The sequence below is a fragment of the Pygocentrus nattereri genome, chromosome 15, assembly GCF_015220715.1.
Source record: "Pygocentrus nattereri isolate fPygNat1 chromosome 15, fPygNat1.pri, whole genome shotgun sequence".
NCBI lineage: Eukaryota > Metazoa > Chordata > Actinopteri > Characiformes > Serrasalmidae > Pygocentrus > Pygocentrus nattereri.
The window spans coordinates 11,638,278-11,661,526 of NC_051225.1; the positions used below are offsets into that span (position 1 = coordinate 11,638,278).

At 37.4% G+C, this 23,249-nt stretch overlaps 1 protein-coding gene across 2 annotated transcripts; it reads left to right on the forward strand.

Annotated features, from left to right (window-relative positions):
* The first annotated feature begins 251 nt into the window (after positions 1 to 251).
* LOC108434550 (adhesion G-protein coupled receptor G5-like) lies at positions 252 to 21,524 on the forward strand. 2 transcript variants are annotated; one of them, XM_017709757.2, is made up of 14 exons: positions 252 to 340; positions 3,229 to 3,349; positions 4,298 to 4,537; positions 4,642 to 4,819; positions 4,905 to 5,052; positions 5,206 to 5,322; positions 6,456 to 6,581; positions 6,695 to 6,731; positions 7,688 to 7,791; positions 7,969 to 8,084; positions 9,260 to 9,528; positions 11,410 to 11,515; positions 12,842 to 13,122; positions 20,137 to 21,524. In XM_017709757.2, exons 2-14 carry the CDS (start codon positions 3,265 to 3,267, stop codon positions 20,274 to 20,276), a joined length of 1,947 nt encoding a protein of 648 aa, XP_017565246.1. In that variant the 5' UTR covers positions 252 to 340; positions 3,229 to 3,264; the 3' UTR covers positions 20,277 to 21,524. The 2 variants fall into 2 exon arrangements, with proteins under 2 accessions (XP_017565246.1, XP_037401095.1); XM_037545198.1 differs by lacking the exon at positions 20,137 to 21,524 and having other exon boundaries at positions 12,934 to 13,102.
* The last annotated feature ends 1,725 nt before the right edge of the window (positions 21,525 to 23,249 follow it).

Here is a 23,249-nt window from a genome sequence, read left to right on the forward strand (position 1 = left end):
ATCAGCCACTGCAGTCGAAACCTGTAGCTCCTGTTGCTGTTCTCAAGGGGATTGTTCAGCCATGCAATGGTAATTGTTAATAGATTTGAATAAAGTAAACAAAAGGACAAGGCCTGGCTTATTCACTCTGTATATGAAGTGATTCACTGCTGAACATGATCCAGTGTTATTTGCATATGCAACACAGAGGACGGGCATGACGGGCAGAAAGTGAAGGTGATGTCATGGACTTTTCAGCAGAACAGTTTTATCTGAGAATGAATTTTCCTTTCGAGGATGATGGTGTGCTACACGATATGACATCTGAGATTACAAACTGAATTATTTTGACAAGGTTTTGGTAAGTTGCGTTTTTTTTTTGAGAGGTCACAACATTATATATTTCAAAGCACTGAGCTGATTCTCAGTGCATAAGGCTGTTTCTTGGAGGCTGTGTGTAAAGAATGGGAAAAGTATTTAAGGACAGAAAGAACTACCAAGAGGACCTTTTTATAACACTTTTCAAACGTCACAGTGTTTAGTTGAGCTGTTCAACTTTTTAAGGAAAGACTGGCTGTAGCACCAAATAGATACCACCATTTAAAACCTAACCACCACATGATAATTTTTAAAAGTGATGTTCATTTCAGATTACAACAGCTCAAATAAACATTATGACAAGGTAAAGCTGGCATTAATACCTTGAAAAAGTAGTGATGGCTGAATTTTGAATATTTTGAATATTGAGCAATGTTTTCTGTTTAAAATACATACAAAGTAACATATTCAGATTACATTTAGACTACATGTCGATGGTTAACTTGGGAAAATGCATAATTTTACTTCATTCATGCTGTTCCTCACTGTTACTGGTTGGCAGTTTACATATTTGTTATTACTCTATCATCAAAAGTGTTTCTGTTGTTCAAAGGCTTATCGGTTATTGAAATTACTGAGATTAATCTGAAATAAATCAATACATGGGGTTATTAGGAAGACATGTGGGCTTCACGGGTACAATGGGCCCCTTTATTGGACCATTTCTGTTCTTTTTTTAAAGAAATTATATAAAACTTGCCTGAAAAAGTTAAAGAGTCACCTTTCATTTTATTATATATCATTAAAAATTCTAGTTTTTACTAAGATTTAGATGGGTTTATGCCCTTTATATGGCGTTGCTAAAATAAAAATATTTACCAAATACATACTGTCCTAGTTTTGCTAACTCAGTATATTAGAAATATATCTCTCAGTAACAAAACTTTTGTTATTGCGATTTGTTAATGATGGATGCTAATGACATATGTAATGTTAAATCGTGAAGAGCAGTCTGGTACAAACCCAATGCTAAAATTATTACTGGTGAACATCTCCACTGCTGAGCAAACTGTTCAGTTTCAGTAACACCTCAAAAGAGTATTAACGCTGACATTAATAACTGGCTCATCACAGTGGTTTATCAGTCTAATTATTCTTTAGCAGGATCTTCAGTGTTAGCAAAGAAGCTATTTCTTGAGTTCCTGTGTTGGTACCAGAGGTGGAAATAAGTTACAGTTGCAAGTAACAACTAAGTCTCAGGTCTTGACTCTCAAGTCCCAAGTCAATACTTGAGTCATAATCTTTGGGTGTATTCTGTAGCAAATTCAAGGCCCTTTTAACACTGAATACCAAGCATGACGGTAACTATAATACAGCCTTTTAATGACATGGCCCTGATGATGGTCGCAAGAGCTGGCAGGAAGGTGGGGTCTGAACACCAAGTCCAGAAGAAAGCCCGCAAAGACAGTGGTCATCATCAGTGCCCTCGTGGCCATCGTCAGGGCCCAGGGGACAGGCGCATGCTACAGTAGTGTATGTCTGTCTATTAAGTTTTTTGTTTACCCCTCCAAATAAAATACAAAATCAAAAGGTACATGGATAGCTATGACAGACATAATATATGTGAGTAGTGCAACTACACATGAAACAATTTTTCAAAGTACTAGAGATTTTTTTGATATTTTTGGGTAGCATTGGGAGCATAGGATTCCAGCAAAAGACTAGTTCAGCACTAAAACTAACTAACTGATGGTGAATGACAATGCTGCAGTTGGCTTCTTCGAATGTTCTGTTCCACCTTAAGGGGTGCAGCAGTCAGGTGCCAGAATGTAATTTCTGCAATATTTAAGGTGTAACAGCAAATTCCAATGTGAAGCTGTCGTATAAAAAGCTGTGCTTGGTTTCCCAGCAGAAACTGTTAAAATCAGTCAAATAGAAAGGGTTTTGTTTATTTTGTTCTGCCAACATGAGGAAAATGGTCAGTTCACCTGCAAAGTTTCTCAAGTAAGATGGAGTTTAAGCACTAAGGACTTACTGACACGTCGCTTGTGCAACGCCCCTGATACCCAGTTTTATAACCTACTACAGGTGGGCATTGGGTTCGGAAGAAGTTTAATTGCTTAAACTTTTAATTTGGTTTCCTGTATATTGCAGCTTAACCCTCAACCAAGTCTATAACCTTCAATGTGTATGGATACTGTGGATACTTAGAGGATAACCCTCTTGCCAGCAATTACTTGTGGTAAACAGAAATGTAAACAATTACAGTGATTGCAAATATCAGCACCAACAAACAACCATGTGAAATCAAATGTTTAGTAGAAACATCAAATGTTTAGTAGATCACATGACTCGAGACTCAAGTCTTTCCAGGTCATGAGGTTCAAATCCGAGTCAAAGTCCAAGTCATTGCTATTCGAGTCAAAGGCTTAAGCCTTTCTTGATTTTGTCAAGTCAAGTCTCAAGTCATGAAATTTTTTACTGACTGACTCGACTCGAGTCTGACTCGAGTCCAAATCACATGACTCGAGACTCAAGTCTTTTCAGCTCATGACGCTCGAGTCCAAGTCAAAATCCAAGTCATTGCTATTCGAGTCATAAAGCATTGATGACATTCTTTTAGTTCTTTTAAAAACTTGAATTTATTTTTATTTAGTGGGTACATTTTCCAAAAGTATTATCTTTACAATCATCAAACAGTACAAACTTGGACTGAACACAGAAACACATTCTGAATACTTGTATTCTATTACATCCCAGTCCAGGTGACACATTTCAAAAGTGTTACAGAAAAGTGTGCCTCCAAAACATTTACATTTAGATTAACAGTTTAATATTTTTGCAAGGTACATGTGCTTAATGTAAGCCATGACAAGCAGAATAATTCCTCACACCATATTAATGCTTCCATTCTGTTTTGTTTTACCACAGTGTTTACGGCTCTTACAGCAGCGGGCAGTCGCTGACATGAATTCCATCCTCATTACAGCTCTGGTGATCACTGGATTCAGTGGTGGTTATGGTGGCAATACATCAACACCTTGTTTAAATGGTACAATCAAATACTTCAATTAATCTTAAACAGGTTACAATAGGGCTACTGAGTGGTTTGACCATCTAAACACTGACCCTCCTTCTCCCCCACCACATTATGCTAGCCAGTGCAGGCATCTGTTAGCTGATATAAGAACAGAAATAGCAGTTACCATTCTCTTCTAAGCAGCCAAGTTAGCAGCAGTTGGAGAAAATGTAATTGGTCTTCATTGGAAATGATGTCTCATGGGAAAGACGTGCAAGCCTCACCTTCTCAGGTTGGTAGCATGCTGTGATGGAGAAGATCTAGTTAGAAGGTAGAACTGGAATTAGAGAGAAAATGCAATGAACAATAATAATAATAAGCCTATTCTAGATGAGTGGTAACTGAAATCTCACACAGAGTGTTTTACAGTAAATACAACGCTTTAGCAATGGAGACTATTTAGATTATGTTCAGATAATATTTCCATTCTAAATCCACAGTTTAAAAGTGTTGACATAAGAGATGTGCACAGCATAATGAGGGTCTCAAATCTTTCCAAGTAATGAGGCTCAAGTGCGATTCAAAGTCAGAGTCAAAGATGCATGTCTTTCTTGATTTCTTCAAGTCTCAAGTCATGAAATTTGCGACTCGAGTCTGACTCGAGTCCAAGTCAAATGACTCAAGACTCGAGTTTTTCCAGGTGATGAGCCTCAAGTATGAGTCAAAATCTGAGTCACTGCCATCCGAGTGAGTGGTAACCAAAATCTCACACTGAGTGTTTTTTACAGTAAATACAATGCTTTATCAATGGAGGCTATTTAGATAATGTTTCCATTCTAAATTCACAGTTTTAAAGTGTTAAAATAACAGATGTGCATAGCATATTGAGCCTGTTTAAGATGGACCCCACAAATCAAACATATTGTCATATGTTTATGTGTACATATTTACATATCTTTACGTATTTCTTGGTATCTGCAGGGTTCACCAGCAAGCTGTCATACATTCAGAATAATAGCTTCTTCACAATGAACATCACAGACCATTCAAGGACAAACATTATAATTTCTGATAGCGCAACTAAATTGGACTGTTCCTGGGGGATATTTCAATGTTATATACAGTGTGGTTTTCTCAATGTCACCAAGAACCTAAGCAGCCTACTGGAAGAGACAATATGTGTACAAAATAATGAAGGCACTCAACTTGACTTCATCCTAAGTAAGCAACTGTATTTTGTTCTGATACATAAGTTTATATTGACTTAATGGAAGAGTTCAGTGATTCGGTGCCTGCACTGATCAGTTCTGTTCTCTGTTCTTCAGGTGAATCCGGAACTAGTTGTAATGTCACACTGTGCAACGAAAACAGTGTAATCAGACTAATACATGGAATCTGTAATGTCAAATCTACGGAAAAAGAATTGAAAAGATTGCTCATTATTAAAAACATGTGTGCTTTGGTTTTGTTTAATAGCAATAACATTACAAAATCATACATCAGGTAAGCCAAAAGTAGACTTCCCAGGTTAGTAGGGGTCACCAACTTTAGACTGGTTGAAAACTGTCATTCTGTCTCTGCCACATAGAATAGAGAAAAACTGCATACATGGCATCATCAGGATACCCTTTGAAGGGGACAGCGAAGACTTTGACCTAGAGGACTTGGCCCTGACTGTGGTTAGCATGAACAAGAGCACCACTAACAGTGACTTTGTAACGATCAGTACTTCTCAGGTAATACACAGCTCACATAAAACAGACAAACACTGATACGACTGCTAAAATTGATTAAAAAAAATACAATAATAATAGTGGGGTATTCTACTGTTTTATCTTACATTATTGTGCTGACTAAAAAGCTGAAAAAGGTAAACATCTGTCTCATAGGTCTCAGACTATCTCCTGCCTGTGACTACAATGATCCCTGTGGCACCTTTCCAAAATGTTCCGGAAGAACAGAGCAAGGTTGCTGTAGTTATATACTCCTCTGCCAAGCAGTTTATGGTAAGAAAAAGCTTCATGGACATTTTTTGTGTTATTCAGAGACCACAAATGAATTAAGTTTTGTGTATCCATGAATTCATATTTTGAAGGCATATGACCACAAGACACGTGTCACACTCGTGACCTCAATATATTAATTTGTGGCCTCAGTATATTAATTCATGTAACGTTGGGGGACGATGAGGAGCCAGACACCTACGCAGAGATAAGCGCGATTTATTCGGGGCAAATCCATACTCAGAGTCAAGACCAGGGTCAAGTCCAGGGTCATAGAGCCAACACGGATGGAATGGGGAACAGACATGATGAAAATGAACACAGGGTAAACAAACAACGGAGGCCGGAAGAACAAACAACAAACAGTAGAAACACCTCAAACAATACCAACAGCACAAACAAAGACCAGCAATCTCACAATGGAACACACAGAGCTTAAATACAGATAACAATGAGGGATAACAAGACACCGGTGGCTAATCAAACACAGCTGGAAGTAATTAAGGGCAGGGTCTGAAAACAAGGGGGCAGGACCAGGAAGAACTCAAAGAAAACAAAAAGCACATGACAGGACTAAAAGGTAAACAGAAGCACATGGAGGAGTCAAAGGGGCCAATTGTGACAATTTATGGCCACAAGAAACCTGTGGGCAAAAACATTTATTTGTGGATATGCCTTATTAATGAATAATCACCATGTCTTACAGTTAGAAATAATTCTGTTCTGTGCTGGTACATTTCTCAATTGTCAAGGTGCAAACAATGCAAATGTTCCCTCAAAGGTGGACTTAAGGTCTGATTGTCAACCTTAATTAAGTTTATCCAAGTGAAAAGTACAGATTTGTACCATAACTGAATGTTTAAAGACAGAACAACGAAATAAAAGCCTGGAGGCGAGACGGGGTGTGTGGAGCCAGTACAACATAGAAAACATCATTTCAATGGATTTCAATTATGGTTCAGTTATGTTCCCTGACTAAAGGTACTGAGAAGATGTACCACTTCAGTGACAAGAGGGGTACTGCCCCAGTGTATACCTTTTTTCTGAGATTGCACCTTTTGGGCTACATACATTTCTGCCAGTTGTTCTGAAGGTTTGATGCTCATTCAATATTGCCCATTTTCTGACATCCACAGATCAACCAGCCGAACATGACGATTTTGTCTCCGGTCATTCGGATTGAAGTTGTCAACCGACACATTACAAATTTGGCCAAGCCGCTTAGTATCAATTTCAAACTGAATAGCAATTCTGCAGTACCTGTAAGTGATCTAGAAATATGTTTCAAAATACTGTCATTTTTTGCACTCTTATATTCTTGTGCAAGTTTCTGTCACTATTCTTTCTCATTCTGCCCTGTTGATTATTTCCATAGGCAAACTTTTGCTTGTCATGTCAGTACTATGATGACGGTATGTACATTTTGCTCAGATGCCGGTTTCAGGTCTTTTTTTTTTTTTTGGTGAGTGTGTCATTACAGGAACAGTAATGGTGCACCCACTGTTACAAAGGCATTAGAACCCATTGAGATACACTTGCAGGGATACTTGCTTTTTATTTACAAAAATAATACCATTTTAATCACACCACACTCAAATACGGTGGTAAATAGCAATGTTATTCAGATTCATTGGTGGGGAAAAAAAACATGGATATATGCTTAAAGGTTTTAACATCCTAACACCATCTTTTTCTAAAGTATGTGCAAAAGATCAGGCAACTTGTAAAATGTCCATGTCCATGCTGAAAAGAGGGGTCATCTATATTAACCCCTTAATAGGCCACCGGATCTTTTGTATATACACACACACACACACACACACACACACATATATATATATATATATATATATATATATATATATATATATATATATGAGTGTGTGTGTGTGTACAAAAGATCCGGCGGCCTATTAAGGGGTTCATATAGATGACCCCTCTTTTCATATATTATATATATATATATATATATATATATACGCAATTCACACATTAAATGTATATTATGATTAATACTACCCTTGTTAGAGGAATAAAAATGTGTTTATATTATACATAAACTTTTCTGAAAAACTTTTTATCTTATATATACATATATACATATTGGGCACAAAGGCAGGTGACTTGTATGGTTGCATCCTAGATTAATCAGAAGCAAAATCACTGCCAATGGAAAGCGAGAGATCTGAGAGATGTTTATATATATATATTTATATATATATATATATATATATATATATATATATATATATATATATATATATATATATATATATATACTGTTCTACAGGTCTACATAGCTACAGGTGTTCAGCAGTTAACAGGTTAAAACTGACATTTTATTTATTTCATGACACATTTTTAACAGACATTTACGAATGGAAAGGCCAACAATGTCTAATTCCCCAGAACTTTGACAGCAACATTGCGAACTGCTTATATGATCACATGACTCCCTTCGCTGTTCTTCTGGTAGGCACTGAATTTGTTATTTGGTGTGTGTATATATATATATATATATATATATATATATATATATATATATATACACTTCATATTGGCAGATAAAAAAGTCTAAGACAAATATAGTTAAATTCTCTCACTCTCTTCTCTCTTGAATTGTTTGTGTTTCTCTTACTCTCACGTTAGGTTGATGTTAAAATAGATAAATCGCACTGGAAAATCTTGTCGTATTTAAGCTACATTGGGTGTGGTATCTCAGCATTTTTCTCTCTTGCCGCAATCCTTGTCTTCTTTATGAAGAGGTGGGTACACAATTATTTGTTCAGTGTTAGAGGTTATTTTGGATTTGATTCCTGAAAGAACCTTTCTGCAGGTGGTTCCTTAAAGAATCGCTTTAGTAAATAAGATGAGTGTGTCTGAAGAACCATTATAAAGGCTCAGTCCCATTTCTTATTTTTGGCTCTACCCTTTGTTTTCAGGGGTCACCTTTATCCTTGGCATTGAGTTACAAGGGGTAGTGTTTGAAATTGTCCCTATGAAAAGGGACCCTCAAATAAAAAAGAATATTACTTCATTAACAGGCTTTTAGCGGAGCTCTGTATACAACCCTGCCGGTCTGTAGTGATAGGGCCCAGATTTGCTTCTTAATTTAATTCAGGAATCTTGTCTTACAACATTTTATCTTATCTCAAGTTAGGAAATTCTAAGCTGCGTTCAAATCTGTGCCCTATTCAGATGATAAGGAGAGCAATTTTGTAATGTTTTTGTAAAACAAAGTAATGTTTCATCATCTTGGCTGTAAGTATGCTTCAGTATGTCCTAACGTCCAAGTATAGGCTAAAAGTATAATATAAAGGAAAACACAGACTTACTTTGCACAGCTATGGCCTCTTTTCTTGCATTTCCAGCAGTAAACATTTCCACAAAAATAGAACAGTCTCTCAACATTCAACTTTTTACAAGGCTGAAATTGCTTCTCATACACCAGCTTCTAGTTCGAATTTTCCCATTCCACCTTAAATTTTGCCTGAGGCACCAGACTGTAGCTAATTGTTGCATGATTTAAGGTGGAACATGAAAAGTCGAACAAGAAGCTGGCAAGCAAGAACCTGACTTCAGCCTCACAACTTTTAAGTGTTTGACAGTTTCTCACTGCAGATTAAACTTATCAGGAAACCAGCTGGAGTTACTTTAAATGCAAATACTTTGCCTTCAATTCCATTAGTCTCCAAATTATCGATGTTTATCTTATATCTTTCTCTTTGCCTTTTCATTAGTTACTAGCTAGGTGCGGTTCTTGTCTGTGTTGCTATGTGACCAGCAGTCTGTGCGTCAACCTTCAGGGTTAAAGGGTGAATTACAAGTTATACATTAATTTGAGGTGTGGAGCTACAACAGTAAAAGCTGCATGTTGTAGTCACATTCTTATGTACATTGTTAACTTGTTAACATGGTATCTGGTTTTATTTTCTCAAAGGACCCCAACCGCAGACTCCTCCAACAGCATCCATGTATCTCTAAGTGCTTCCCTGTTACTCCTCAACACCAGCTTTCTGTTTAGTGAGTGGGCAGCCAGCTGGTCTATAGAGGGCGTCTGCGTGTTTGTGGCTGTGATGATAGATTACAGCCTGCTGTGCTGCTTCTCCTGGATGGCCATTGAAGCACTGCATGTGTACCTGCTTCTGATCAAAGTGTTCAACACCTACATCAGATACTATATGGTCAAGCTGTCCCTGTTTGGCTGGGGTGAGAATTACAGCCATGTAGTTCACAACCAATATTAGTGTAGATGTAAATGTACAATATAAATGTTAATAACTGCTTCTCTCAAACTGTAATGTGATGATCTTGTTTATTACTTTGTGAAAGCTTTCTGTTCACTACATTTACATTTATGGCATTTAGCAGACGCTGTTATCCAGAGCGACTTACAAAAGTGCTTGTCATTACTTCAGAATATCTCATGTTAATAAAGGTCGACATAATTTTAAAGAGCTTTGCTCTAAATTGCTACCTGAAGTTATCTATGCATTGAGACCTAAAACAAATACAACAAGTAGAAAAATACCTACAACTCAACACAGAGTCTACACAACACTAAACCTGCTGAAAAAAGTATGTAATAAAATACAGTGAACAAGAAGAGGTGAAGATCTTTAATAGACAGTGTTAGTGATTAGATAAGTGTAGTGTAAAGAGATGGGTCTTCAGACGTCGTTTAAAGACAGCAAGTGATTCTGCTGTTCGGACACTTAGGGGAAGTTCATTCCACCACCTTGGTGCCAGGACAGAGAACAGTCTGGAGGCATGTTTTCCTTGTGATCTGCAAGATGGTGGGTCAAGTCGAGCCGTACTTGAAGCACGAAGGTCTCTGGGTACGGATCTAGCTTTCACCATTGATCTCAAGTAGGAAGGAGCTGGACAATTTTTGGCTTTGTAGGCCAGCATCAGGGTTTTATGTCTGATGCGAGCTGCTACAGGAAGCCAATGAAGGGAACGCAGCAGTGGAGTGACATGGCTGAATTTAGGAAGGTTGAAGACAAGTCGAGCTGCAGCATTCTGGATCAGTTGCAGGGGCCTGATGGTACGCATTGGAAGACCAGCCAGAAGGGAGTTACAGTAATCTAGTCTAGAAATGACTAAAGACTGAACGAGTACCTGTGTGGCCTCTCTAGAGAGAAAAGGTCGAATTCTCCGGATGTTGTAAAGGAGAAATCTGCATGACCGTGTCAGGTTAGCAACATGAGCTGTGAAAGAGAGCTGGTCATCTACAACTACCCCAAGACTACGAGCTTCTGTAGATGGAGTAATCAGGGTGTTCTCAAAGGGAATTGAGAGATCACACCGAATACCAGAAGATCCCGGGATGTAAAGCATCTCCGTCACTCTGTCACTCCGTCACTCCATCTCCGTTCACTACTTTACTTCTATGTTACTCTTTAAAACCCCACATATTGACACCAACTGGGAAGTACTAGGGAAAAGCTAATAGTCCTTTCAGGACATTAGTTTGATTGAAATAGCACATTAAATCCCAGTAATCATACTAAATATCATTTTAAAAACACTGTCACTTTCACTGTCTTTGATGGCATAGCCATTAATACTGATTCAAATTACTAACCAATAGAAACAGTTGGATTTTTATGAATAAAATGTAAAGTTTACAGAGCGAGTCTGAATAATTTGGGTGAGGTTAAAGCTTGTGATTTATCAGTTTCATATTAACATGATTAAATTTTTCCGTAGATTGTTCACTGTGTTTACAAAGCTTCCAGTGCTCACATTGCACTACCAACATCCAAACACAAATAACCTATATAGAGGAAACATGATTTAAATGCAGCACATGTAATTAATAGATTAACACGTGATTAACACAAATAACTAATAGGGATGTGTGAGTAACTAAAGTCTTAATTAATGCATTACTTTTTTGTTACAGCATTACATCCCATACTGTCCACAATGCAAAATTCACTGCAATATCAGCCCAGGAGGGAATTATCTTTACACTACATTATTAGCAAAATGATAGAATTCCTAAGCAATAAAGCAGCTGCATTGATAGGTGCATAAAAAACAACAAAGAGCAATGAAATTTTTTTCTGGCGTTTTTCCAAACAGGACTGCCTGCTCTTTTTGTTGGAGCATCTCTGAGTGTGTACAAGCTTGAGGCTTTCTATGGCACCAAGAAGGTAACATTAACAGACAGCACAGATACAACAGCAATGTGAGTGAAATCTTTTAACTATGCCATTTGGTTGTTTATTTTTTTGTTTGTTTGTTTGTTTTTGTTTTGCTGTAAATTAAAAATGCCTAAAATGACTGTTTTGACTGTTTGACTGAATGAGTGACCACGTTGTCCTACAGTATGATAATTACCATTAAATGCAATGTTGTGTAGATTACTTTCTTCACTATTGATTAAGGATTACATTGCGGAAATTCAATCAGCAACATAACCTGAAAAAGTTTTGCACTACTTTGATCTACCTCACTTACTTGGATTTATAATCCATTAATTGGTTTCATAATCAGCTTATCGGGTTATGGGCAACATGCATATACTAAAAAACTAATTTTTTGGTTGCCTAATGAAAAGTTAATCAACTGCAAATTCAGTCTCTAAAATAGTAATGCATAAAACGTTATCTGATTCTGTGTATTTTAAATGTATCCAACTCTAAACATGAGGTTGTCTCTGTGGCGCAATCATTTAGTGAGTTTGGCTGTTAATCGAAAATATGGTGATTCGAGCCCACCCAGGGACATCTGCGCCTTCGTTTAGGGCAGTCATGAGCTGGAGGTTTGGGAATCAGCCTTGCAATCAGAAGACAGATAGAAAGAAAGAACTTTATTGATCCCTGGGGGAAATTGCTGTGTTTCTTGTAGCAAGACATATAATTGCACATAAACTTACATAAACTATGCAGAGAAATAGAAAATAGAAATAAATCTAGACATAAGTTTAAGTACAGAAGAAATAAAATAAAAAGTATATCTATTTACACATTTACATGGCATATGAGCCAGATTTGACAGATATGAAGGTCGCCGGTTTGATCCCCTGAGCCGAAAGGACGTGACTGAGGTGCCCTTGAGCAAGGCACCTAACCCTGAGATGCTCCCTGGGCGCTGCGGATAGGGTTGCCCACTGCTCCGGGCAAATGTGCTCACTGCCCCAAGCATGTGTACTTACTAGTGTGTATGATGGCTTACATTGCAGAGGTGGAATTTCTCCATTGTGGAAGTATTCAGGGTCACTTAATCTAATCTTAATCTAATTACAAATGCTTGATTTTTATATACAGATTATGTTATCCAGAATGCATCCATTACATTCATAAATGAGCACTTTTCTCTGGGTATCAACATGAGCTTCTGTTTCTAGCCGTATCTGAGCTCAGGACTAGCTTTCTCGCTAACCTATTTGCAAAGATACTTTCTCTAGATAGACAAAGCAATTTTTGTAAGTTGCTCTGGATAAAAGTGTCTGCTAAATGCTGTAAACATAAATGTAAATGATCCTAACCATGATGTGTTTTATATTCTACAGCTGCTGGATCACTAATGTTTACTTCCTATATGGAATGAACATTACCTACTACAGCATCGTGTTCTTGACAAACACGGCTGTTCTCTCAACAGTGACCTCTCAGATCTGTAAGCTACGGCGTTTGGGAGCCAAAGGCAAGAAGATTCCTACTTGTAAGGACATTAGTACTGTACTGGGCCTGACCTGCCTGCTGGGATTGACGTGGGGCTTGGCTTTTGTCACCTCTGGATACACAAATTACCCCATACTCTACCTCTTCTGCATCTGCAACAGCCTGCAAGGTACCCTCAGTACTGTTATGGGCAGTTTTGGGCAGTAGGTTCTATAGAACAAACTATAACCTTTTTCATACTTAGAACAACTGTTTACTTGTTTTATACTTGTGTATTTGAAGATACACACAAAATGTTTCAACCTAAATCAAACCTCTTCCAGCAGCTCAGCTGTTGTCAGTGAGCATTGGGAATAGTAGCATTCCCCTTTCAGACTCTATTTTGTGGCTTCAGGCAAAGTGGACAGCTCTGGCTAACACAGCCATCTTCCATCCTCCAGTAAACTACAAGACATGAGCTACTTAGCACTGCTAGGTCATTCAATGGTGTCTCTTAATGTAGCTGTTATATTTAATATAGCTTAATATAGCTGTCAGAATTGTACACCCTCTACAAAACTCTCCACAGCCATTATTACATTTAGGATGTTAGGCACAATATTAACATCCATAACTGTAGAGTTAGCAGCACCCTGGCAGTAATAGGTGACAAAGTTAGATCAGGAATTCTCATTCTGGAGATGCAGTGGGCAGTGCTACCATCTTTAAACCTTACCACAAGTATAGTTGCCAAATGAATAATTAAAGAATATGACTCTACTTCATCACCTCTTCTGTAGGTGCTCATTTTACAAGAAGATTTACCATAGAGAATGAATTTCACATATGAATAGGAAAAAATGTATACATCAACACATTTTCTTTTACAAAACAAAAAAAATGGTTACTATTGGTTACTAACTGGTTACTATTATCCTGTTTCTTGTAGTGTTAATTTTTGTGGGTAGAGGGGCGTAGATGAGAGTGGAAACACTGCAAAAAAATAAGGTTTTAACTTTAAAAAGTTAGTGTTCAGACTATCAGGCTACCTTAAAAGCCTGAGTTAACTCAACTATGAATAGTGAGTCAACAGAACAGGAATCAGTGTATATCATACTGTAATCTTACTATTTAAAGTTCTAATAACCCAATTTTAAGGCAGCCTGGTAAGAAACTTTAAGTTAAAAACCCATTCTTTTACAGTGTAACTGACAGTTGCTTGTGCACCATTTAAACAAATAATTTGATCAATTTTTACTTTATTTTACTTAGCCTATCGTAGCAGAAGCAATACATGAGCATTGGCAGTGGTTAGATGGAAACTATCTGTGTTGGCTGGTGTGACATTTCTTTCCTGTTATCTCATAGTAAACCATGGTGACCCATACAACAGAATGTGCAGCACAATGGGAAACTTGTTGCAAACTTATAAATGAAATGCAAATTCAGAAAAAACATCAACACGACTAAACCTGAACCACTTTTCACACATGAGCTGCAGAAACAGAAAACACATGCAACTTCACAGACACAGCAAAGCCAGTGGAATATCCATGACAGAAATTCAATGATGAAAGTTAAGATAAGACCATGAAGACATTCCCCTAGGTTCATGGTTACACAAAGATACACTGTGCAGATAATTTGCATTATGATATACTGATATTAGTTATATGTTCAAGTAAAAGTTAACTTATTTTTACCAGGGTTAGGGTTAGGGTTAATATTTATGCTGCATAGAATATAAAAGTTTAAAGGGCTCCATCCTCTTCGAATGTCCTTCCAGGAACATTTCTGTTGTGTTGTTACTCTGCAGAGTTTTGGAAGTTGCGTGCATTTTCGGTATTTGCATCATGTTTGTGAAAATAATGCATATGTAGTCATTTTGATGAAGGTATTTTCTATGTTTTCTTTTTTGCAGTTGGAACTTTGCAGCCTAGTAAAGTTACTGGTTTGCCACAGTTTGGTCAAACTAAACTAGTTTTGGTAGGTCTTTGGTGGGAAAGCCTTGCCAAGTCTAGATTAAATTATGTAGTTGCCACAAAAGAGCCACCAATGTTTGATTACATGACTTTGTGTGTTGGGGATGGGGGCTGTTTACAACCTATGACTAGATACAATAATAAGGATGGACCTGTTCAATATTCATGACCTGATGATGTTCTGACAGTTATAAAACAGAGCCTGTGTGGCCTCCAGCAGTGACTATTACATTTGCCTATTCAAATATCGAAACCAAACGAAACAAGATGATGTTTGCTTACTGAACTACATCACTTAGTATGTTAGTATGCTTATGATTTCGGAAATGAGATTCTGGAACTATTTATACCCAGTTTTGTGTCGTCTGAAAGTTATCTGAGAGACAAGCAACTAATTGATTATTTGATGAATTGTTCTTTCATTATTTGATTATCTTTTCACAAGGAAAGAGTCAGGCAGTAACAGTCAGGGCTGCATTGAGGAACTGGGCGGATATTAGCACTGTTGTACCCAATAAAAATTATGTAAATGTATTTTCTCAAGAGTTTTAGGGTTAGGTTTAACCTCTTAAATTCCCAGGTGTAGTACATACTAAGGCTTATTTTTCCATAAATACATGGACTACAATGCAAACTGGCTGTTGGAGTGTGGGTCTTGGCCATTTAAGTTAATGCACATAGATTAAAGTTGACTAAGCTGTAAAGTTGACTATATGTCTGTGACTGTATGCCAGTCATTGAATGTTCAGACTTCAAAATGTCAGTATTCTTTGTCTATTAAGGAAAAAAAAGGTCAATTTAACTTAAAAAGCTGTATGAGGTATGACAACATTTGTTTTAGCCACCTTACTGTTGACTGATTTTTGAGTTTATTTGAACAAGTTTAGCTATGCGAGAGAATGCATAAAGAAGTACATTGTAAAAAACAAATACCATTTTTTGATGCATGTAAATAAACCATACATATACTTTACTTCAACACTGCGATTGTTAATTTACAGTAAATGACTGGCGACCTGACCAGGGTGCCATCTGCCCGATGACAGCTGGGATAGGCTCCCGCTTCCCCTGAGGGAAAAATAGCTTAGAAGGTGTGCATGTGTGTGTTTTGTGATGGCACTGGTACTAAAGATGACATTCTCCGTTATGCTTTGTAATCATAATATTTGCATATAAATGTTGGAAAGCCTGGCATGTACAGTATATTGTGGTTAAGTGAAAAAACCTGTTTTGTATTGTTTGTATTGTTTTGTTTTTTGAATATGAAAATGTGATAGTTGATATACATAAGAGCGCAAAACAGGCACTCTTTTATAACTCAGAATATCAGTAGATCACTGATGTCATGTGAAATGTTGACCTAGTCACAGCAAAGTAAAAGTAAAAAGCCATAAAAATTACACAGAAATCTCAACAAAGTACAGTGCTATTTTTTCAAGATTCAGTGTGCCCACCCTTCACCTTTACTGCAACTTCTGTTCTTGTTGTAAAGTGATGATGAGGCAGACGCATACGCTGAGATAAGCAAGATTTATTAAGGGCAAATCCATAATAAGGGTCTAAACAGGCCAGGTTCAAAGAGCCAACACGGAGAGATTGAGGGACAGACATAATGAAAAGGAACACAGACTAGACACACAACGGAGGCCAGAAGAAACAACACCATACAAAGACCGGCAACTAACAAGGGAAAACACAGGGCTTAAATACAAGAACAATGAGGGTTAATAAGACACAGGAGAAATAAAGGGTGGAGTCTAGAAACAAGGGGGCAGAACAGGGAATAATCAAAACGAGGAAGCACAAGGACCAGACCAGAAGAAAACAATCACATGGAAGACTGTGATGGGGCAATTGTGAAACTTTTCAGGAGATTAGCATTCAGTTATTCAATGAAAACTGCAGGGATATGTTTTCACAACTCCAAAGTTCAGTATAAGAAGTTGGTTGCATTTTCTTCTCATGATTCAAGTAATCCTACATGCAAATTTGGACAGACTATAAAAACCTTATACCACATGTCCAGTTTCCTTGTTCTAGTGCAGTTTTTCGTTATTTACTTTCCTCAGTAAGAGCTTCTTGAGAAGTACACATGCTGTCAGACTTTTCATTCTTTTAGAGTAGCTACAAGAGCTGTGTGTTGCCATTCGTTCCATTAAAAGGTTTAATTGATTTCACGAGCTCAATTTGCCATTCAAATAAACTTTGCCCTTATTCAGACCCTCAGCACAGTTTTTATCACAGTGGACGTATGGACAGAAACACCTGTGTTGTTTTTTTCAGATCTGAAGCAAGAGTGATGCTTGTAAAGAATGAAGTTTGAACTCCACTTTTTGAAACTATTTTTTCACTTATTTTCTTTTGACTTCCCCCTTTGCAAGTTTTCTCTTTTTTAATTTCCTCCAAAATATCTCCAGAAAAAAGAATGTGGCCTGTTTAAATGGAAATTTAAAGAATGACTTTTGTTCAGTATTTTTTTTTGTTTTGTTTTTACTTTTTGACAATATAGCACAATTCATTTGTGATTAGCGTTAGCCTAACATGGACACCAGACTGATGAGGCCTAGCTGTCGCCTGTCTTGTGGCTGCACAACATGCTGTAGATGAGCTTGTTTGAATAGCATGATTGACTGTACTATTTTCCAAATTCCAGCAGTGTCTGAATGTCCGAAGCATGGGTTTATGGGACTCATACACTGTAAAAAAAGGGCTCACCTTTTGTATTAATATCTCTCACTACTGCCAAAAAAATATTCTACTTAGTTGGAAAGATAGATCCCAAATCTCCATAAATCACTGGCTCAACCTGCTTACAGATCACTGTAATCTAGAACAAATGACTGCAAGATTAAAAAATAACACAAAAGCATACAAAGAAACCTGGTCATAGTTTACACATTATATTGAGAATTAACAACAGCTGTCCTCTCTTCCACATCCCTATTAAAGGAATAATATGTCTCATTTATTACAAATAAATAAATAAATAGATCATTTAAAAATAGCTAAATGAATAAATTTTTAAAAAATGCGTTCTTACAGCGTGCATAATTGCAACTCTTTTTAACTTTTTTTAAGCTACATGTATTAATGTGCGTCTATGACTGTTGTATGTCTGTCTGTCTGTCTTGTCTATGTCGGTTGTATATGTGTTTATATGTGTAGGTGGGAAATTACAGGGGATTTAAGGGTTATGCCTCACCACTATTGTATTCACATGACATACTGCAATGGAGTATGAACTGGACGATAATAATAACAGAATGAAAAGATATGTTATGTTTAAGTATCTGTATATGTATGTTTATTCATGGATATATATATACACTGCTCAAAAAAATAAAGGGAACACTTAAACAACACAATATAACTCCAAGTAAATCAAACTTCTGTGAAATCAAACTGTCCACTTAGGAAGCAACACTGATTGACAATCAATTTCACAGGCTGTTCTGCAAATGGAACAGACAACAGGTGGAAATTATTGGCGATTAGCAAGACACACTCAATAAAAGAGTGGTTCTGCAGGTGGGGACCACAGACCACTTCTCAGTACCTTTCTGCTTTCTGGCTGATGTTTTGGTCACTTTTGAATGTTGGTGGTGCTTTCACACTCGTGGTAGCAGGAGACAGACTCTACAACCCACACAAGTGGCTCAGGTAGTGCAGCTCATCCAGGATGGCACATCAGTGCGAGCTGTGGCAAGGTTTGCTGTGTCTGTCAGCGTAGTGTCCAGAGGCTGGAGGAGCTACCAGGAGACAGGCCAGTACACCAGGAGACGTGGAGGAGGCCGTAGGAGAGCAACAACCCAGCAGGAGGACCGCTACCTCCGCCTTTGTGCAAGGAGGAACAGGAGGAGCACTGCCATAGCCCTGCAAAATGACCTCCAGCAGGCCACAAATGTGCATGTGTCTGCACAAACGGTTAGAAACGGACTCCATGAGGATGGTATGAGGGCCCGACGTCCACAGATGGGGGTTGTGCTCACAGCCCAACACCGTGCAGGACGCTTGGCATTTGCCAGAGAACACCAGGATTAGCAAATTCACCACTGGCGCCCTGTGCTCTTCACAGATGAAAGCAGGTTCACAATGAGCACATGTGACAGACGTGACCGAGTCTGGAGACGCTGCGGAGAGCGATCTGCTGCCTGCAACATCCTTCAGCATGACCGGTTTGGCAGTGGGTCAGTAATGGTGTGGGGTGGCATTTCTTTGGAGGGCCACACAGCCCTCCATGTGCTCGCCAGAGGTAGCCTGACCGCCATTAGGTACTGAGATGAGATCCTTATTTATGTTTATATTTCATTCATTCAGATCTAGGATGTGTTATTTGAGTGTTCCCTTTATTTATTTGAGCAGTGTGTGTGTACACATATGACGAAAAAGATGTATATAAGAAGTTAAGAATATATAAAGTTATTCTGGGTCCCCAATAGGGGGGTGGTGGTGTGGCCAGGGGATAGTAGCCCAGGGTTTAAAAAAAAAAAAAGGCTCATCAGATCAACTTAAAATTGCGTCATGTGGTAACAAGTAAATTTACTAGTTTTGTTCAACCTAAACAAATACTTTAAATGAATGACTCTTTCAATCAGTGTAATGACGATGTAAAGCAAACAATGCAATTTTAAGTTGAGAAACATTATTCTTGAATCATTATGATATTTGACCATGCAGTCTTTCACAGAGTGGTGAACTGCTTAAGTTCTGAAAGACGTATCATGTTACTGACCTGTTGCTAATTAACCACCAGGTGTTTTTTTTCTTGTTTTTTTTAGCATAAAACACAACTATACCAAGTTTTCTGGAAAGTATTATTGGCTTCAAATTCAAAATGGGCATATATTTAAAAAAAAAAAAAAACAATACATTTTCTCAGTTTCAACATTTGATATGTTGTCTTTGGACTAGTTTAAATTAAATATAGGGTTTCCATGATTTGCACACTATTGCATTTTGCTTTTATTTACATTTTTCACAGTGTCCCAACTTTTTTGTAAATGCAGTTGTACATACATACCTTCTAAAAATTCATCATCTAGACCTCTGTGCTAGTTATCATCATGTCTAGAATCATGCCTACCACCTGATTACAAAATCCAGGACTGGAGACTGAAATATAGAATATTTCCAGTTGCTTTTACTATTACTCTATTTCTCACAGTAATCATCTGAGTGATTTGTGGAAGCATAACGTTCAATTCTGCTCTGTTGATGTCCAGGGTTATTTATGTTCCTGTGGGTTTATTTGACGATGAGGAAGAATCGGCGTGTGGCGGAGACTTTATCTCCATCTGACCCCTACAGTTCCACAAGCAAACCGAAGACCATCAGATCCAATGACATTTCACATTACTCATAACAGACTTTGCAGGGGGCGGTCAGAATTCACCAACACCACCACAATTACATTTACATTCAGTTTTCATCCTAAATCGACAGATTCAAGTCTGCAATTCTGACCTTTCATCTGTTTGTTTTAATGTCAAGTAATGACCAAAGGCAAGATTGCATGCATAACAATAACTTTTCAAATGAAAGTTAGAATAAAGATAGCTTGCTTTTGAAAGCAAAAGCGGTGTTGGCTTAATGGTAGGATGAACACAAGATTGAACAGATCAAAAGCTCAAATTATACACTTTTTTAAAGAATTTCTTTCAAATTTCTTACGAATAAGTCACACCATGATTATAGCATTATAGAGGTTTATATAGAGGTTATATGAAAGTTGTTGTGGAGAAATATTCAGTGTATTGCAATGTAATATGTGTAATGCATGTATAAAATGTAAAATGTACTTTAAAATGTTATATTTACAGACAATTGTTTAAGTAGCTTCGTAGATACTCGACTGAGTGATATGTACTCACAGAATTGAAATACACAAACACAAAAGTGACCTGTGTTCATACTAACTAACTGCTCTGCTCTTTTTATGTATTATGCACATGTTCATATAATGCAATATGGTTAGGTTTAGGTGTTAGTACAGTATACTGGGAAACACCACTGGCCACCATGTGGCAGACTTCATTTGTCCTCTGTGCAGCCTCACCATGCTGTATCAATAAGAGTCCTTGGGCAAGACCCCTAATGCTACATTAGCCTACCCCTCATTAGTTGAGATTAAGTGAGTATAGATAAAAGCATTTTCCAAATGTGTAAATGTAACTGATGAAATAAAAATAAATAAAATCACTACAAGATAATCAAATTATGTTAATCTGACTTAAACGTATTAAGTTGTAAAGGAGCAGAGTGTAAGATTTGGTGGCATCTAGTGGTGAAGTTGCAGACTGCAACCAACTGAATATCCCTCCCTCACCCCTCCTGTTCCAAGTGTGCAGTAGAACATACAGTGGCCATCAGGCAATTCATGCACTAAATGACCTGTCCAGCAGAAAGCAGGCATCACTCTGAAAATATTTGCCCCTCATTTGCAGTTTCCATCTGGAAAGGCCACGGCAGTGTTTATCCTTGTTTTCTGCCATTGTCTGTCCCCATTTTACTTCGCTTCTTCATGTTTTCACTTCTTTAACAATGTGGATCCACCCTCTCTTGCTTTTTCTTGAATTACCTTATAATAAACATGATCCTACATTAGTCAAAATTTGGGCTCTTAATCTTCTCACAACACAAAAGGTTCAGCCAGCACCGATAGCAAACACTGATTCTTTCTTTGTGTGTATTCCACGCTGTACTACAGCACCACCAAATTTAAGCTGTGTCTTCAATGTAACAATACGAAAGGCACCCTCTAGAGACAGTGTTTGGTTTGTCCATCCAGGGCTACTGTAGAAACATGGCAGTGCAACATGACGGCCACTGCTGGCAGAGGAGCCGCTCCCTATGTACATGTGAAGGGCTCAATCTAAGCTAATAAAAACACAATGATTCATAGTTACAGGTGATTTTACATTAATGAAAACGCATTACAATCTAATATTTTAACTTAAATTTACTTAAATTAAGTCTGTTGTATTTAAAACTGAGTATTTTCCAAGTATTACCCAAATAATTTAAGTTAGGAAGAGTTTTTTTTTTTTTAGCATTTTGTACACTCAAATGGCATTTTTGAGTTCAATTAACTTATTGTCTGTTGTCATTACAGCTTTGAAACCATGCCATTCAAAACATGCACTGTTATTGGTTTTAACTGTTTCTCTCTCATTAAAGTTACTCAACAATTGTGTATAACTGTATTCCAGGGTTTCTCAACCAGTGCGCCATGAAGCGCCATCTAGTGGTCCATGGGTCTGTGCTCAGAGGAAGACTAGTTCAAACTGGGCCTGTAATGTCATTTTTTTTGGAAAAAAATTTCCATTTTAGTGGAAAAAGACTAACTTAACAATTAAAAATAAAGGAATTAATTGGTTTCAAATTATAGCCAATATAAATATGAATACAGCTGTACAAATAAAAATGTCACAGATTAGTAGATTAATTAAACACTGAAATTCTCAGGTTTCCAATCTCAGCACTTAAGAAAAGAAAAAGAAAATGCTGTGCTTTGTACTTAAAAACAGATGGGAGTGGATAAGAACCCCTGCTATATTCCATTTCTGCTAAAAGATCCCCCTAAATCTTACACATGGCACCTTTAAAGGGGGATTCAACCAGTTGTTTTCATGTTTTGCATATTAAAATCATTAAATGACATTTAAACAAAGTCATTCAGAGTATATCAAATCCTAAACAGTATTTTTGTAAGCTCTGTGTTAACATCTAAACTGTTTAACTATACAGAAATTTTGAAAAATAAGCAGAATTCCACTTTAATTACTGCATAGCTAGAATCTAAATCCGCTCGGCAGTAGGACACAAGGTAACTCGCTCTTTTAGCCAGTGAGGCTAGGCCAGCAGTTGGAAACATTTCTTTGACTTCCCTGTTGCAGCTCCACAGGAAAGATTAGAATTTTAGGTAAAAATAAAATAATCCTCCTTTGCAGTAAAATAAAGCTCTGCTGATCAGTTTAACACAGTTTTAATAATAAATGGTCTTCAGCATTGAGTTAATGTAGCCTATAACTGCCACTACACCTTTAACCCTGAAGGTTGGCACCCAGACTGCTGGTCACCATAGCACAACAATCTCGCCTAGCTAGCCGCTAACGAAAAGGCAAAGAGAATGAACAACGATAACAAACAACGAGACAAATAGACTTATTTGCATCTATAATCACTCCAATTGGTCTCCTGGTATGTTTAATCCATAAGGAGAAATTGTCAAACACTTAAAAGTCGCAAAGCTTAAGTCTGTTTCTCATTTACCAGCAATTTTCCCGTTCCGCCTTAAATGGTGCAGCAGTTATATTCTGGTGCCTCAGGCCCCATA